Source organism: Corvus moneduloides, chromosome 2, assembly GCF_009650955.1.
Source record: "Corvus moneduloides isolate bCorMon1 chromosome 2, bCorMon1.pri, whole genome shotgun sequence".
NCBI lineage: Eukaryota > Metazoa > Chordata > Aves > Passeriformes > Corvidae > Corvus > Corvus moneduloides.
Genome location: NC_045477.1, coordinates 105,425,681 through 105,445,090, shown reverse-complemented (window position 1 = coordinate 105,445,090; position 19,410 = coordinate 105,425,681). Strand labels below are relative to the sequence as shown.

The window sequence follows — 19,410 nt, the reverse complement described above, 5'->3', positions numbered from 1 at the left end:
GGTTGCACTGACCCAGGTGCAGCATCTTGCACTTGGCCTCATTGATCCTCATGAGGATCCACTTGGACCCACTTCTTCAGCTTGTCCAGGTACCTCGAAATTTATTCAAGTTCTATTTAGAAACAAAATTCTTGAATTTCTCAGATGAGATGTATTTTTATTTCTTTAACATGGGAACATATAAGAAAATAGAAAAGAACTATGGTGTAACCATGGCTACTATGCTTATGATTTCATAGGCATAATGGAGCATCATAGGGTTACTCTCATGGTTAATACACATGCATGAGTGCTTGAGGATCAGGAACTGAAGGCCCTTTTCTCTGTGTCCACTGTTACATACCGTGTATGTAACAAACCCAACAGTGCTATAGAACAATACAAATTTAGAACAAATAATGCCACTGAGGGCTGGTCACATGAAGTACACCTGCCAGTTCTGAGGTCAGACAGAGGAACATGCCCAGCTAGGATGCAGTTTGAAACATGTGCACCAAAATCACTCCCGTTTAAATTCTGCAGACAGGCAGGGAGGGTCCCAGTGGTGGCTGCTGTGGGGCTGCCCCCACCCGAGGCTGCTGCCTGACCATCCCAGTGGAAGGCAGCAGGGCTGGGGCAGTGCTGCTGGGGGCAGCTGCTTCAGATTCCCACTGCCAGCAATAGCCCCATTTCAGCTCAGACACTGTACAAGCCTGGTGATCCCGTTCCTGCACCCCACCTTGTGCACCAAATCTCCATCCGACAGCACCTCCCCAGACTTGCCTGCTTCTCACTGGAGTTTTGGCAGATTATTGTCACCGGACCTGCCTTGCTCTTGTTTGGGTGCTGCTGGACAGTGACCCTTTTAACTGAAGCCACTGTCCCTATATGCCTTGACACTCACCATCCACTCCTGGCTCGCCTCCCCCTGCACAGTAACCCACCCTTGCTGCTCCATCACACACGCCTTCATCTGAAAGCTGACTTTGCACCTTAAGGATTTTGTTCACAGAGGTGTATTCATGAAGTGGTGTTATGTCACATCAGAGTGAACAGCACAAAAAACATCCAATGGCAAATAATGGACAACTTTTTTGTGTTTGTGTAGGGGAAGGTCTGTATCAGCAAAGCTCTGTTATAATAAGAGTTTGTGAATAATACTTTTTACCATCTGTAGTTGGCAAGGAGACTATGTTCCATCCTGGCAAGTGAGGACATGGCCTCAGTAAAACATGACTTTGTCACCTCTTGGCTGAATTACAGCAGCACAAAATGAGGGGATATGAAGTCATCTGCCTTCATGGCTCTGTTAATACCAGAATGCAACAAGCCAACTCCCAAGCAAATCCAAGAAATTATCAAAGTACTCTTGTTTCTTTTCTTATCTTCCAGGCAGTCAGTGAATTGGGCCATTACATCCTGAAGATTCCCTGAAGGACTGTAATTCGACATATTTGCTCCTTAATCACAGCCTGTTACCAGCTAACTTTCTTTCTTGGCACAAAAAAGCTGTTTTTTGTTTAAAGAGTTGCAGTTCTTTGCTTTAGTAGCAAACATACATAGCACAACAGACAGAAACGAATACACTTTAAATGAAAATAAACAGCACAAATTTACTTTTGGTTTTGAAAAGAAGAAAGAGTTATAAACAACAAATGGCAGCTGAGTACCTCCCTAAAAAGTGCATAGTAAGAGGGGTATGACAGAGATAGAAAAGGCACTCAACAGAACAGAAGTGGATCTGGCAGTGGATCTCTAGGAACCAGAAGTTTTGTTACTGGTGTTAAGCGAGCAACATTGAGTACAATTAATAGAGCACTTCAGATATAGAATAGTATCTTTGTTTTTACATTGAAAATTGTGTAAAATTCATTGTTAATTTAGCACTCATCTTCTTAAGATATGTATCACAAGTTCTGCAGCTACAGGCTGCTTGATCTTTGAGCGCAATTTATGTTTAAGGCCTTATTGCTGCTGTTAAATCACAGGATTCAAGAAACAGTTGAATTTATAGAATCTCTGGAAAACCCTGTGGAGACAAATACAGACTTTAGCCTTGTTCAGCTTACATTTCTCCTGTGTTTGTGGGGATCACCTCTAATGTCACGGTCCTTGTAGGAGTAGCTGCCTGGACATGCTAAACATCATACCCAAATGAATTGTCTCTGCTTAAAAAAGAGATATTTTTCTCACCTGGAATGAACTGAAAAAAAAAAAGAGACTTCAACAATATAAAAGAATCTCACTTTTCAAAGCGTTTCTTTTGTTTCTGGACTCTATACTTCCTGTATTTCAGTGATCTACACCCTCCTGCTGCTGTACACACTATGTAGTTGCAAGTTAGCTGAGACAAAGCATATAAACTTAGCCAGTCAAATATTTTAAGCCTGCACAGTTACATATTAGTGATGGGCAATTCAAAAGAAAATGATGTTATATATTATGTCACAAATGTAGCCAGTGTTACAGATACAAATTTTACCCTTGAAATATATTCTGTCAAAAACACCCTCCATGCCTTTTTACATTTCCCTTTGCCAAGATAAAACTTGGATGAGCTCTACATTACTGGAATGGCTTCAAAACGAACTGCAGGCAGAAATTATTTATAAGTTGTTCACAGCTAAAATAATGTCTTCTGCTACATGGTGTTCTGACACAGCACAGTGCTGGCATAAAGCTCTCCTCAACAGGACCATGACCTTCAAAATGACTGCACACAATCCTGTGCTTACTGTGATCCACTAACACAGGAGTGTTTGCTTTCCTGTAGTTTCATTGAAAGCTAACAATAATACTGTACACAAAAGTCCTCCCACTTAAGCAGGACTACTTGTAAGCATCAATTTCAGCACACAAGTAAGGGCTGGGAAGGAAGGCCAGATAGCAACTCCTTGGTTACACAGTTGAACATTGGGGGTCTGGCCTAAAGCTTTAATGTGTATTTTACATCAGTGCAATTCCCCTAAAACACACTTTTTTACATGATAAAAATCTAAGTAATGCCGCTGAAAGTTAACTGTTAACACTTCACAGAATGGAAAGATTTTTCTTCTTTTTTTCAGTAGAACAGGTTAAGTGTCTCTTTGCAACATCAGGTTACATGTAATTTTCCCCATATACAGATAAAGGCCTGTCTTTCAGTCCTGGCTGGCTTTTAGTTCAGCTATTTTCTCATTTCATGCCCCCAACTCCTTTCTCTAAGAGGTCATGCAGCTCAGCCCAGAGGAGCTGACCAGCCTCAGCTGTGTCATAGTCAGATGGGTGCACAACTGTCCTCAATTCCTCCAGCAAATACTCCGCAGGTTTCTCTGCTCTGCTGATACATTTTAACGTTGAAGTGCAAAATGCCTGTTGCACATTCGTAAAAGATACGTAAAAGATACTTCTCTCACAGTGAGCAGAATTAAAATTTTTTTAAAAAAAATAAATACTTCTTGTAAAAAATCAGCGAGAATCCTGTTGACTCTGGAACAAAAATATGTATAAAAAATTCTGCTATTGGATTTCCTTCTATTCATTGTTTGTGGGTAACCAGCACTATACAAAAACATTAATTTTCCCAGTTCAGGACAGATGTCCCAGTTCCAGAGATGATATTCACTCAGAAAGTTATTAACTCCTATTAATTTTATTAAATAAACATAAATAATATATTTATATCATTTTCTGAAACAATCCATTATCTGATCCTGCATTAATTTCTTTGCAGTAGCAGGCCATACCATCTTATATTATAAATCTGGCCCGCATACTGATAGACTGTCACAGCTCCTGTTTTCCTTCCAGGAGCTAAAATAAAACTAAAGCATAATGTAATTCTTGCTTTAATTTGCTAGCTGCTTTCTCCCCCTTTAATGCTCTTTTTGTTTCTTTTTCCCTGTTAGAAATCACCTCTCAAACCAACTTAATAATCTAACGCTTGCAAATAGTGATTTAATTAAGGAGTGAATCCATGCTGAACATTCTGCAATGCACACAAGTATGTGAACTACAGTTCTGGAAACAGTTTGTTTACTGTAAATTAAACTTATGTTCTGTGAAAGAACTCTTCCTGAAGATAAAAAAAAATTTCCAAGTATCTAGTCCCTTCAGGAAAAAACTGCAGCACTTAGAATATTTTTAATGGATTAACTAGCAAATATTCCACTCAGATACAGTGTAACCATTTTTTCCTCTTTACCATTTTATTTCTTTACCTATTTAGATTACTTAAAAACACGTAAGATTCATTCAAGTCATCTTTAAAAATACAATAGCAGTTTTTTTAAAAATTGATTTTGAGGTTTTTAGTGGCAGCACTCACATAATATCAGTGCAGAATTTAAAATTACAGAGTTTCAACAGAGGTACGTTCTCATACACGTTACCAAATCCCTTATGAAAGAGAGATAGCATTACAAACAAATCCATCTGCTGTGATACCACTGTTCTCCACATTCATTACAAATAACGTAAGTCAACATTTGTTCATCTGGGTTTGTGTTTCTCACCCAAGCCGGAAGAAAGAGAGTTCCTCTGGCAATCATAGTTACAGTGCAATCAAATTTTTCACAGCGTCTGCATTTTATTTTATTTGTCTGTGTGCCATTAATAACCTGCGGAAGCTGATGTTCCTGAACAGATGATTTTGTGTACAGAGCCCTGAGCTGTTTCAGTTCATCGCTGGCCATTTCCATCACTGTCATCTCAGCAAAAGCCTTTGGGCTCAAAGTCCCTGAAAAAAGGTTATGTTTTAAGTGGCAACTTTTAGGGTTCTTAAGGTTAGAGATTTTACTTCTAATGCAATTTTTGTATTTTTTATAATTTTTAGCATGAAGAGCAAAAATATGTTCTTCAATGTCTTTAGCTAACTCTAGCCATTTAACAGTTTCTTCTTCATCTTTGGCAGAACCAATCAAAGCTTTATAAAGAAGATCCACACATTTACACCTCAGAGCTCTCATTGGATGCTGCTGCAGACTTGCTTCGCTAACAACAGATTTAGAATCTTCATGAACAGTGTGTTGTTCCTCAAAAGAAGAATGCTGATTCATACTGCCTTCTGTGGTGTTACATACCGCATTTTTAACAGTTTGTGATGGGACCAAAATGTTGGAACTAGTACCATCTAATGCCTCCTGCTGACATGGTCCTTCAGACAGCAACTGCTCTCTAGGAACTACACCAAGATGCTCCATTTCCTCTTTCACATACACAGAAACAGACTTTTTAAGTTGCATTGACTGAGCAGAGTTATTCTTGTAAAGTGTTTTCCATCTTGATAATAACTGCTTTGCTTTCTTTTTCAACCCTTCTGAGGGGCAGCTCTTGAGTACTCTGTATACAGCCTTGGTAACATCTGTCCCCTGAAGATATTCTACAGTCATGTCAACATCTTCAAGTTCTTTAAGATGATCCTCAATATCTTGCAAATTGTTCTCAGACAGTAGTTTTTCAATACTGTGGGTTCTGCGTACAATATTTTCCAGGTCAGACATTTTTAAACCTGAAAACAAAAGAAAGATCATCACCTTTCCTGCAGTTATGACATTAATTCATCTTCTGTATATTCACACAAGGTCTTCTTTTCATTTTATGCTATTTTACTCTATTTTATTTGTATATATCACTGAGTTTGCCACCATTTTCTTGAAATGGTGTACAGAAGCCTGAAACACCATCCTAGTTCATACATGACCCTCAACTTTTCACTTGCTGTACAAGACATCATGCTGCATCTCTTTCAAAAGTTTCTCCTTAGAGCTATCAGAGATGCAAGTCAGAGTAGTGACTTTTACCTGAGGTCCTATTGCTGCCCTTTCCCTCACTAGCTCTGGCATCATATTACAGATGGATTATCAAGACGGGGCAGCTCAAAACCAGTGACACCAGCAAAACAGTTTCAAAACACTGACATCTACAAATTTTGAAAATTCTTGAAGGTTAAAGACAGATCCCTCTGTATTTTCTTGCAGCTGTAGCATTAGTAAAGCATGCTCCCATATACTCTGACGCATAAAGGAAAATCAAAGGGGGTCTTCAGAATGCAGAATCTCATGGTTTCAATAGTATTTCCTTTTGATTCCTTTTCATCAAGTCCTTTGATCAAAAAATGCTCAGTGCATTGTTATTGCCAATTTGCATACAAAAAAATGTTTCTACTCCTACTATTATTTTTCTGCTGAAAAGGAGAATTAAATGTAGAATGCAGAAATGAATGGTGTCTTGTAAGTATTGTGTTCCTCTTTTCTGCAGTTAGTCTTAGTTTACGCACAAAATCAGTGTTTTGTCTGAAATTGCTGATTCTACTCCAGAAAAACTCATCTGCCTGACAGAGACAAGGCTAGCTACACATGTCCATATGGGAAAGGAATCACAAGCAGGTTTCTTGCAGCATCACTGTTTCCATGATGAAAACTCCTGAGAACAGGGGCAGAGGAGGGACAAGAGATACAGCTGTATAATTTGCACACTCTGTTGTTTCTATGACCACCACCAGCTAACTTGTCTTTTGCAGGACAGAAACAAGTTCCAACTTTAGGTAGGACCTCAGAGTTCCACAAAATCAAAAGGCAGAGAGGGTAAGACATTTTTCTATACAAACAGAACCAACCCACCCTGCACAGTGAACGTTCTCAGCATTCCCTTAAGCTGTATTTAAACACTCTTGTCTTACGTTTTGAAGTCCTACAAAACCTCAATAATGGCAATTACAGAAACTTGATGCTATTACTCAAGAAGTTTCAAAATCAGAGAACCAGGATGCAGTTTTCACATACTTAAGTTGAACCCTATGCATCATCATACTAAAAAGCCCATGTAAGTGCATCCATTCCTCTGTTCTGCTACAGGAACACACGGAGGCTGTGAAAAAAAAGAAGTGTTTTGTAACGTAGGAGAGCCCTCACAAAGCAAGAACAGTTCTCTGTCTCCAGAATACCAAGAAGTTGACATTAGAAAATTATTATCTGCTGATTTACTGTTTTTCATGCAATCCAGGGCAGAGTTGGTGACAGTTATATGTTAACGCAGTATGACTGCTATGCCTTATAATCAGTTGTGCTTCTTCCAGATCTTGTGTCTATGTATGCGTTGTATTATGTTCACACACTGTAAAACTTACCTAAGGCAAGATGACTTCATGAGCTCTCAGTATTTAGCATATAGGACAATGGACACACAAAGAAATTATCAGACACAAACTACTCTGCTGATAATTTGTCAGTGCATATATTTCTACCCTGTGGCAAAGGTGAGGTATTTTGATATTTCATTGAGGACTATGCTTCATAGGAAGTTTCCTCTCTAATATTGCAGGGTGAGGATCTGTATGTAAGAAATCCACATGCAAGATCCATATGCTGAGTCTGTGGGTATCACCTGCTTCATGGTAGTGGTCCTTGCTCATCATTATCTACTTGATCCTACACAGCCCCCCAGCATGGCAAGGTTCTACCTTAGGACTCTTACACTATGGCAATAAATTTAATTATCAGAAATTTTAAATTTTCTTAGTCATGTGCTGACTTTTCAAGTTCATGCAACATTAAATTCAAGTTTGTAAATGTTTCAGCAGCTGCTAAATAAACAAACTGAAAACACAAATATGGACATCAAATTATAGGCAACTATTTTAAAATAATTTTGGAAATTAAACCACCTAATAGACTCCTCACACTTTAGTCAAAACAATCACTTCTAAGGAAATGCTTGTCTCAAAATGTACAACTTCTAGCAAAGAGGTACGACTGACTCCCTTCAAATGTAATATGCAAAGTTAAGTAAAAGTAACAGAAAAAGTAATTAAATATTTTAATGGAGAGGGATATTTACTGGTAGTTGGGAGAAGCATAAGAAACAGCAGAAAAAAATCACTGAATAAAGGTATCATTATTTATATTATATTATATTATATTATTATTATCAGTGACATCAGAGAGGTTTCTGCAGCGAAATATTCTAGGAATGTCCTGGCTTTGTTGTGCGTACCTAGTTGGCAAAAAGTTTTAAAATCCTTCAAGGTGAAAAGCAATACATACTTCTGAAATACTACACTAACCACTCAAGCATAAATTTCATCTTGATTTCCAAATTAAAAGGAAGTGTGATGAAAACAATGAAAAGTTGTTTGTACATTTGTTGCCCTATAAATCATGTAATGACCAGATTTATCACCAAGGTTGACACCATTGTTTTATGCAAACAGAAATTAAACAGAGATTCCTCAACTTAAAAAGAACATATAAAGTAATCCAACAGTTCGTTTTACTACCATGGTTTCTTTCAAAGAATGAAGCAAAGCTCATTAATTAATACTGGGAAAAGTGCACTGCATTTCATATCAAGTCTGAATATCAAGCATCTTTTCTAATCAAGGCACAACATGATTGTGTTAGACAACTGTAGAAAACATGTTTTTTGCATTCTTATAAGAAGAAACTTGAAATTACCAACGCAGTTGTAATACTGCAGTTTTTTCTAGCCGAAGTTCACTGGGAACCCAAGTATAGTAAGCCTGAGTTCTTCCCTGCTCAGACTCCTGTTCTTTGAACTCTGTTGTTTCTGTTATAAATCAGACAGAACGTAAGTTGGGAGAAGCCCCAAAACCTTTTGAAGAGAATACAAGTGTGTCACAGAAATAAAGCTGCAATTCCAAATGGAAAATTATTCTACCACTTGAGGGAGCTGTGGCATAGCAAACCCATGGAACCTTTTGAAATGCGCATGAGTAACTCCAGCCTCTGTGAAGAAAAAAGATAAAACAATTACCCTGTGACCTTTAGGAGACTTCACATTTTTATGGTATGTATTTGCCTAATTTTGGCAAATAAACCCTGTAGAGTCCGTCGATGTTGGGATACAGACAGAAGGGAAAGGGGTTTATCCCTTATTCAGCTATTGTTTGTATATTGCTCTTTCTTTCTTTAATTTGGAATTTGACTGCTTTTCTACCTGATTTAATGCAATTTGACAAATGCTGCTGAGCAAGTACTTATAAAACTAACTGAATCGAACTCAGTCAGCACTGTTCTGCTGTGTTCCTAATTCCAAGAGACAAGAAATCCCAGAAAGACTAGGGTTTTTTCTTAAGTTATGAAATGAATCATGCATCTTTGTTAAGGTAGAGCTGTAAGAAAAAGAACGAACAAATGGTAGCGTCACAGTTTTGTGCAGTAGAAAACAAACATCCTCATCCCTCCCACAACGGCACAAGGCATTTCAGTTTAGCAATGACAGAATCACAGAATGGTTTGGGCTGGAAAGGACCTAGTTCCAACCCCCCTGCAATGGGCAGGGGATGCCATTTACTAGACAAGGTTGCTCAGAGCCACACCCAACCTGGCCTTGGACACTCCCAAGGATCGGGCAGCCACAATTTCTCTGGGCAATCTGTTCTAGTGCCTCACCACCCTCTGCGTAAAGAATTTCTTCCTAACATCTAATCTAAATTTGCCCTCTTTCAATCTAAAACCATTGACATTTGGTCTGTCACTATCTGCCCATATAAAAAGTCACAACATGAGGTCACAGTAAGGCCTCCCCAAAGCCTCCTCTTCTCCAGGCTGACCAACTCCAGCTCTCTCAGCCCATCTTCATAGGAGAGGTGCTCCAGCCCTCTGACCATCTTTGTGGTCCTGCTTTGGACTTGCTCTAACAAGTCCATGTTTTTCTGGGGCTGAGGATCCCAGAGCTGGATGCAGCACTCCTGGTGGGGTCTCATGAGGGCAAAGTAGAACCCTCCCTCCCTCGACCTGCTGGCTACGCTGCTTTTGATGCAGCCCAGGGTGCCATGGGCCTTCTGGGCCATGAGTGCACACTGTTGGCTCATGTCCAGCTTCTCATCCATAAGAACCCCCAAGTCTTTCTCTACGGGGCTGCTCTCAATGACTTCTTCTCCCAGTCTGTGCTCATGTCTGGGACTGCCCTGACTCAGGTGCAGCATCTTGCACCTGGACTTGTTGAATCTCATGAGGTGCTTGTGGAAAAACAACTATGGATTTATAACACAAGATGATACAGAGGAAGATTTATTCATCCATAGAACTGCCATTAAAAGGAATAACCCTAAAAATTACCTGCAAAGTGTAGGAGATGGAGAAGTTGTACAATTTGATATAGTACAAGGGGCCCACTTCTCAAGTTTGTCCAAGGCCCCCTGGATGGCATCCTGTCCTGCTGTTGTGTTATCTGCAAACTTGCTGAGGGTGCACCATCCCACTGCCCATGTCACTGATGAAGGGCACCAGTCCCATGAGAGTCCTGAGGAACACCACTCATCACTGGCCTCCACCTGGACATAGAGACACTGACCACAACTCCCTGGCTCCATCCATCCATCCTTATCCACTAAATAAGAATGAGTCCATCCATCAAGTTCGTATCTCTCCAATCCAGAGATAAGGATGTCATGTGGGACCATAACAAAGGCCTCACACAAGTCCAGTTGACATTGGTCAGTCTTCCCTTGTCAACCCTTGTTGTCACTCCATCCTAGAAGGCCACCAAGTTGGTCAGGCATGACTTGCCATTAGTAAAGGCATGCTGGCTACCTTGAATTACCTTCCTGTCTTTTATGTATGTTAGCACATCTTCTAGGAGGCTCTTCCTAAGCACAGAGGTGAGGCTCACCAGTCTGTAGTTCTCTGGATCTTTCTTTCTCCCCTTTTTTAATATGGAAGTGATGTTTCCTTTTTTCCAGTCACCAGGGACTTCAACTGACTGCCATGACTTTCCAAATATGCATGACAACATCTGTTTGAGTTCCAAATGTACACTGAAGGTTACAAGGCTCATATTTACAATGAGACTCTGTAATGCTGTGCTGATGAGGCACTTTCTTGCCAAATCATTATGAGCTCTCACTCTGACTGCATGGTATAATGAGTCACTTGTGTGTACAAGAATAAATGATGACAATCAATAAAAAACTTGTAAGCCAGTTCGCTTCCAAAAAAAAAAAAAAATATCAGGCTACCTCAGGTTTAAAATATAGCCATCCTGTAATAATGCCAAGTTGAGTAAGAACATTTTTAAACAGTAAAATGACTAAGAGAAAACCAACAAACAAAAAAAACCACAGCCTGAGACACTTGCTGTTAAGTGCAAATTCAGTCCCCGAGAAAAACACTGCCCTCTCCAAAAGTATTTGGGGTAAATGCTTTGTCTTTGCTTTACACCTTATCTTGTGCAAAGCCATAGCCCATTTTGTCTTAACACTGAAAAACCAAGACAAACTCAGAATGCATCCAAGCAAGTGTGTATGAATGTCTTGGAAGGCTGAACACCAGTCTTCTTCTCCCTCATCCCAACCTTCAATGTAGGTGAGCTTTTCTACAAGAAATTCTATGTAACTGGAAAAAAATCCAGACTACAGCCCAGACAAGGATCAGAAGTCAAGTACTCCCAATAGTGTGTGCTGCTTTCAGCTGGGGTAGAGTTAATTTCCTTCACAGCGGCTGGTATGGGGCTGTGTTCTGGACTTATGCACAGAGTTGATAATACAGAAATGTTTTTGTTATTGCTGAGCAGGGCCTACACAGAGCCAAGGCCTTTTCTGCCTTTCCTACTGCCACGATGGTGAGGAAGTTGGGGGTGCATGGGAGATTGGGAGGAGACGCAGCCAGGACAGGTGACCCCAACTGACCAAAGGGATATTCCAGACCATCTGACATCATGCTCAGTATATAAAGTGGGGGAAGAAGGACAAGGCGGGGACATTTGGAGTGATTGAGTTTGTCTTCCCAAGTCACCATTACACATGGTGGGGCCCTGCTGTCCTGGAGATGGCTGAACACCTGCCAGCCTGTGGGACACAGTGAATGAATTCCTGGGTTTGGTTTGCTTATGTGTGTGGCTTTCACTTTTCCTATTAAACTGTGCTTATCTCAACCCATGAGTTTTCTGGTTTTTATCCTTCCAGTTCTCCCCCCAGACCTGCTGGTGGGGCCACGGCTCCAATGAGAGGCTCCATGAGGCTTGCCTGCTGGCTGGGGTGAAACCATGATACAGTGGAATAAATTCTCTGCAACTGTTGTGTTAAAAAATGTTAATGCTATAGCAGAGATGGTGCATAGCATAATCCTGGAAACACCAACTTACTTTGGGCAACCTAACTCCCATATAAACTATGAAAATTATCAAATGCTATTTTAAACTCAAGAGCCTAATCAGAAATCAGAGAATTCTCACAGCCAACCTCCAACTCCAAAAACACTTCTCCATCCTATCTACAGTGCGAGAGCAGATATCATCAATGTCACCAAGAAACCACTTACTGGAGGTTTTATTTCATCTTGGCAAAAAGCAGAGCTCTTCCTGCCTCTCTACAGGACCGCCTCCCACACTGAAAAAATACAGAACTAGGTAAAGTTCATCTTCAAAGAATAGCCACATGAATAAAGCTAAGTTAATACAATGAGAATTGAGGCAATACAACGGTGTAATTTCCAGCTGTCCATGACCACTGACACCTCACTGACCAAGAGTCACCTCTCACTCACAGATCCAGAAGCAGTGAAGTACACAGCACTATGGAGAAGTAGCTTTGTTCTGCATCTTTTACATCAGCGACTGCTTGAACTACAGCACTTTCAACTAACCTGGAGCCATACTGTCTCGACCCTGTGTTTCTCTCAGTGAAATCATTCTCCCACAGCTTTCTTCCCAAATTAGGGGAGTTTGAAGAGGAGAGGTGGCAGAGTGTATCACATTCATGTGAAGATGCACCGAGTATCCTCTTTTACAAGGCCAATTTTTAATCCTTATTTGGAGTTCCTTCTCCTAGACTCCCCACTTTTAATTAAAATAGAATTCTTATATTCTTAAAAAAAAAAAAAGAAAAAAGATAAAACAATCAATAGAGTACATAATGAAATTCTCAAGCCTCAGGGATCAACCTCAATGCAGAGCTCTCAGCACATTTTTCTAATAAGATCAAACATGCATAGATTTAATGAGATAGGAAAAGCTGTTGTCCTTACCAGACAAGCTGCTTAGCCACTGGCTTCATTTGACATCAGTATGTAAGCCAGAGCTCATGAAAATGTTCAAGGTATTACAGCTACACCAGACGAATTAAACCCTGACTTGTTCCATGGCAAAACCTAAATGAGAAAATACTTTAGAAATTGAATAGCTACAGCTGTTTTGAGTTCTAGGATGCTCAGCTGATGTTAGAGAGGATACACATCCCAGCAGAGACATTACGTTGCTAATGGCTCCTTTTAATAACTTCATTTACAGTTAAACTGATTCACACTGGAAGATATTTTAGCCTTTCCTATATCCTGTCTTCCTTAATCACATGAATTTTTCTACTAAATGAAGTTAACTACTTGAAACACAAAAAATGTTACAAGTAATTACTCCACTGACATGAAATCTCTATTTCTATTGATATTGTTGACCTTGTTAATAAAATAATTTTAAGGAGTTTAAAAAATTACGAAATTTACTTTTAACAAGTTACAGATTACAAGTGTCAAGTGGAGGTATTAGCTAATCTCTTCCACAATAGGACAGCTATACAGACTCACAATACATTATAATACATTGTGATTCAATGGGGCAATAATGAAATGTATATATAGTTCTGAGAGATTTGTCATTAACAGTTTCATTGGTAATTATGTATAAATAACGTGGGCTTTAATTTCCTTTAAAATTTGCACCATTTCACATAAAGAAACACTTGTGTGGTTTCTCTAATCTACAACCAGGTTATTTTTCAATATTAACTAACTTTATTCTAAAATCCATTTCCTAGTTTCAGCACAAGGTCACAGAAATGTTCCATGGGGCTCTCTGGTTTTTCAAATCTTCATGACAAAGCCTTGTCAAAGCTGGCAGAGGAATCCCTTTTCTCTCAGCCACTTTCCACTACTTGTCAGTATGAGGTACTAGCTGGGGCTTCAAGCAGGTCAAAAGTCAGGCTTTTGACACACAGGGCACATTTTCTAAACACGAACTCCCATTTTGGTCTCAAGTGACAAATACACAGGAAAAGAAGTGTGTTGAATGAAATTTAAGCCAATGACTCAGACATGACTTAATGCTATCTAACTATGGTAGAGACACAGATTATGACATGTATTTTGCACTAAGCTGAGCTTCTACAGTAAAGTTTATCATGGGATTCAGGCCTTTGGTGAGGCTGCACACAATCTTTCACAAATCATACAATAATTTTTGTGATTATACATTAACAGAGTCTCCTGAAAGCTAAAGAGTACAGCTTACCATCTGCATAAAAATCCAAGCTTGTTAGAAATACATCTGGCATTTTCCCAACATATCTCTATCATGAAGAGCAAAACTTAAGCTAAGCCAAGCAGAAAATGCTATTATCACTCCTTTAGCACCACCCGCTTCAGTACTGAGCCAAAACTTCACTGGGTGAAAAAGAGCTTTTTGCACTTTGTGGAATTAGTTTTTCATTTCCTAACATTCATGTTTTTCCAACAGTAACAGATTTTGTAACAAAAAAGAATTATTAAATCTGACAGACAACATGAACAATGTTTCACTATTTTCCCACAGCAAGAGGATGCTATAAACATTGTGCCTCACTCAAGAAAAATACCTGGCGATAGAAATATGATCCAAGCAGATTTGTGTGATCATTTATTACTTAACTACTTTTATTCAATATAGTTTAGTCTCCTAAACTGTTCATCTGGATGGATGCAAATGTTCATATTCGTATTTCCAATCACTTCAGACAGCAAACCAGCCAAACAATTTCAGGAAGGCTGTGACATCTCCAAGTAGAAGCTAGTTTCTTCAACATACTTTAACTGTATTGCCTTATACAGGTAACAGTGTCAGTTCATGAAATGTTTGGGTGCTCTCTCAACACCACTGGGATTGTATCACTCATCTGCTCTGCTCCCTCTACTCAATGTCTGGGCACAAGAAGCATTCGTAACATCGCCCTCCAAACACTGGGAAATCATAATTCAAAATTCCCAGTACATTGAGATTGGCTTATACACTATAATGCTCTTAGAAGTACAAAAAATGGAAACTGTTCTGCATTTCTTTTAAAGCTGTAAGGCTCTAGTCTTCCCATCCTTCTACCGCAGACAAAATGATTAGGAGTTTATACCTTTTTGAAAAGGAAAGGTTACACTGTTGTGCACATCATGGCTCCAGCAGCCAATACTTGAAAAAAAATTCAGACTTTTACACGTTCTATTATAACTACAAAAGACTAAAAATTCTTTCCCTATAAAGATGTTACTTTCCATGTCCATTCTTGGCATTACAGCTTTCCTCTACTATTTTGTAATTTCATCTTAAATTTCTTGTTCATTTACTTAAGTGTAATTAGCACTTTTTAAACCTACTGAAAAGAAGAACATGTTGTGAGGTGGAGGTTTAACATTCGCTTTTAAGTAATAGAGTTCATCAGACTTCTCTTGTGTGTCCCTCTATCTTTCAGTCTCCATAAATACTGTTTATATCCTCTTGCAGATGTACTGATTTGAAACCTGGACAACCTCAATCTAAAAAAAGCTTTCCTAAAGTGGATCACACTTCCTTCTTTCATTGAGCTTTGTATTGGCACAAAAGTCCAACAAAACAGACTGTCTTGAAGACAGAAGCCTAAATCAGTTAAGTAAAAATGTATTTAAGACATATCCATCCAAAGTACATTTGTTAACTTAATACTTTACAAAGAAAAAATGAATCATTTTGGAGAGAAATAAGCAATTCTTTCTCTTGAATACATTTCCTTTACAAAATAGCTTTGAAGATTATTCTTATTCATATAGAGCTAGCAAAAACTTCAATTCTAGCACACTACAAGCAAAGATAAATGTTTAGTTTGCAATGTCTTTTTATGGAAAATTGTGCTGACAAATTCATATAAAAATGGAACACATAAGTAATAAAAACATGCTTTATGAACTTCTGCAAGCTTTTTATCATTTGTCAAATGAACACTGTCTTTGCATTGCTTTAACATTCATTTTTTCAGTTAAGTCTTGGGTCTATACTATTTCTATTTGTCATACCATTGCCAGGGTCATACTTAGATTAGATACCACTTTATTGTTGTTTCACAGGTTTTCCACTGAAAAATTATAAAACTTTTTTCCTTTAAAAATAAATCCTTTGTATGCAGGAGAGTATATATGCTCCTGAAAAGGCCATCCATCCTGAATGGATAAAGAGTATGACTTAAAGAAACGGTATTTGTAAAATATTATTAGTGTCTGCTAAAATTCCTTATGCTAAAAGAACACTTAAAAGCGAAAGTAAATAATTTCTTAATACTCGAGAATCTTGATCAAAGACACATGATGTACTGGTTCAAATAAAGGATGAAATACACTTGAAATTAAATGGATTTTTATATATTTATTAAAATAACACTACATTTAAAAGCATGAACTCTAACTCCTTTCTGTATTTGTGCCAACATGTGCATTATTTCAAGACATCAATGCTGTAGGGAGACTAATATAACAAATACATAAAGAATTCCCATAATAGTACCATCACAGATATCCATCCTGCAGTTTCCAAGGTCAGCCTCTTCTGTGAGTGGAATTACGGCCGCTTCCGATATAAATCAGAAGGGTAGTTACAGCAGCTGGGAGCAGCAGTCCAGCCGTGTGTATTTGGAAGAAGCTGACACTTCCTTGGCGTGGAAGCCAGCCACAGGTGACAGCTTGTCTGGCCGAGGTTTGGGGTCAGGCTCACGATACCAGCGGCTGAGCATCACCACTGGAACCTCCAGCTCAGACACCAGCCCACGAAACTTGGGAGAGATCAGCCTGCAAATTTGCCTGCAGCCGCTCCCAGGAAACGGGTAGGCCAGTGCAGATCACTCTGTAACTGTGATCCAGAATGCCACGGGCACGCTAATTCTGCGGGGTTTTCTCCAAATCCTTCATTAAACATCACAGAATCAATTAGATCAGAAAAGTCCTCTGAGATCATCGAGTCTAACCTATGACCCAACACCACCCTGTCCAACCAGACCATCGCACGTCCAGTCTTTCCTTAAACACCTCCCAAAACGGTGGCTCCACCACCTCCTTGGGCAGTCCATTCCAGCATCTAATCACCCTGTCTGTGAAGAAATTCTTCCTAATGTCCAACCTAAACCTCCCCTGGCACCTCATACCCGTTCCTGCTACACATCCCCGGACCCCTCTAGCTTAAGTTTAACCTACTGCTGTCCTGCTCAGAGGCGAAATGCCACCGCGCCTCAGACCCGTGGCACAGCCCGGGCAGGAGAAGCAGGCACGGCCCTACCTGCCAACCCTCCCCCGCTCCTCAGGGCGCTGTTCTCCGTTCCCCTCGGTCCCGAGGGCCAGCCGGGCCTTGCACGGCGCTGAAAGGCAAACCGGGGCTGGGGAGCAGCTGGGCGGCTCGTGCCTCCTGCGACCACCCCCCGACCTCACCGCCAGCGCCAAGGCAAGGGCAGCAGCTCCCTGGGCACCACCAAGGCGGGGAAGCCACACTCCTGCTGCCCCCAGGGAAACACAACGCTGCTCCCGCACGTCCCGTACCCCGGCATCCGGGCCGGCGCCCTCACCTCCGCAGCGGGGCCCGGCATGGCGCCTCCCGCCCGCTTCCTGCTCCGCCGCCATCTCCGCGCGGCTGCGGCCCGGGCGGCTGCGCGCTGGCCCCGGTGCTGCCGGAGCGCTGGCGGACACCGGGCTTGGGTAGCCCTGCGGTTGGCGCGGGGTGCTCCCGGAAAAAGAAACCGCGTCCCGATGTACTAAAAATAGTGTGGTCAGCAGGACCAGAGAGGCGATTCCTCCCCTGTTCTCGGCACTGCTGAGGCCACACCTGTGGCCTCATTTCTGGGCGCCTCACTCCAGGGAGGACACTGAGGTGCTGGAGCGTGTCCAGAGAAAGGCAGCGGAGCTGGGGAAGGGTCTGGAGCATATGGCCTATGAGGAGCGGCCGAGGGAGCGGAGTTGTTTCGCCTGGAGAAGAGGAGGCTTAGGGGTGACCTTATCACTCTCTACAACCACCTGACAGGAGACTGTAGCAGTTGTGGGTCAGCCTGCTTCTCCCACTCAACTAGTGACAGGATGAGAGGACATAGCCTCAAGCTGTGCTAGGAGAGGTTTAAGTTGGACGTCAGGAAGAATTTCTCCACTGAAAGAGTGATTAGATACTGGAATGGGCTGCCCAAGGAGGTGGTGGAGTCACCGTCCCTGGGGGTGTTTTAGGAAAGATTGGACATGGCACTCAGTGCCATGGTCTGGTTGACAGGTTGGTGTTGGGTCAGGGGTTGGACTTGATGATCTCAGAGGTCTTTTCCAACCTAACTCACCCTGTGATTCTGCTGTCAGATGACCATGGCAGGTGTATTCACTGTGGGCTCCTGTGCTGTTGCGGGCCTGCCGTAAGGTGAAAGCACTCTGGAGCGGGCAGCAGCCATGGAAGTAACTTGCTCTCCCCTGCAGCCTCAGGTGTGAGGGCACAGTTTCCACTGAGGCTGCCGGCTGTTTTGGGCTGGCGTGGATCTGGCACATGATGTGGCTGTGGGGCAAAAGGGACACCTTGATGCTGGTGCTGTGCAGGGCATGGCCTTACTTCAGTGTTCATCTCCGTTCAACTCCCTGAGATGAATGAAAAATAGATGATATTCATGTGAGTTTAACCTCAGTCATGATATAGTCCTTCTCAAGCAAACACAGCTTGAAAAGGCAGTGTGGCATGCAAGGTAAATGAGTATCAGACCTAAGGCTAACAGAACAAAAAAAAACCCCATTGTAAAACTTCTTGTTTTCAACATGGTACTGTGTTACTTTTGGTTTAACCAACTAGTCTTTGGGATGATAAACGGAGTATTTGTATACACAAAGACAATAATTATAAAATTTCACAGGGTTATAGCTTTTGGATATGATGAAGTGTGCTAGACATTTCAGATTATGCAGTAAACATCTAAAAGTTGATGTAGTTTAGTCAAAGCAAAGGTATTTGTCATTGTCTTTGTTGCACTGCTTTCCTCTTTCACATGTATTTTACATAGGTGTTTAAAATTATTTTTTAAGAGATAATACTTCTAGGATTTTGGCTCTATAGCAAATCTACAGATGATGCTGGGGTTTATACTCAGATATAGTAAAAAGCTGGTATGATTTTTTAACACATGTTTTTGGTTTCATTTACTTATGAGGTCTGTGTTGCCCTTTGCTGTCAGTAATATGATTTTACCTACCTGAAGGTGCCAAATATGTCTTGGCAAGAATATAACGTACTGCAGACCACTTTTTCCTTATTTTGATATAATGAACATCACCATTACTAATCACACAGGGAAAAAAAGCCTTGCATTCTTGTATAGGATGTAAAAAAACCTAGATAAGCAATTTATTAAATTATTGTAGTGAACCAGTTGATCAGTGCTCATCGCTGAGTGATCTCAAACCTTTCCTTGCTAATGCTGCAGTGGTTGCTTTATAGACTGATTGC

At 40.7% G+C, this 19,410-nt stretch overlaps 1 protein-coding gene across 4 annotated transcripts; it reads right to left on the bottom strand.

The window, feature by feature from the left end:
- Positions 1 to 1,574: 1,574 nt before the first annotated feature.
- Positions 1,575 to 17,936, bottom strand: TCEANC (transcription elongation factor A N-terminal and central domain containing). 4 transcript variants are annotated; one of them, XM_032100656.1, is made up of 2 exons: positions 17,513 to 17,936; positions 1,575 to 5,467 (listed from the first exon to the last, which is right to left on the bottom strand). In XM_032100656.1, exons 1-2 carry the CDS (start codon positions 17,565 to 17,567, stop codon positions 4,377 to 4,379), a joined length of 1,146 nt encoding a protein of 381 aa, XP_031956547.1. In that variant the 5' UTR covers positions 17,568 to 17,936; the 3' UTR covers positions 1,575 to 4,376. The 4 variants fall into 4 exon arrangements, with proteins under 4 accessions (XP_031956547.1, XP_031956548.1, XP_031956550.1 ...); XM_032100657.1 differs by having other exon boundaries at positions 17,487 to 17,557; XM_032100659.1 differs by lacking the exon at positions 17,513 to 17,936 and adding an exon at positions 17,230 to 17,463.
- Positions 17,937 to 19,410: the final 1,474 nt, after the last annotated feature.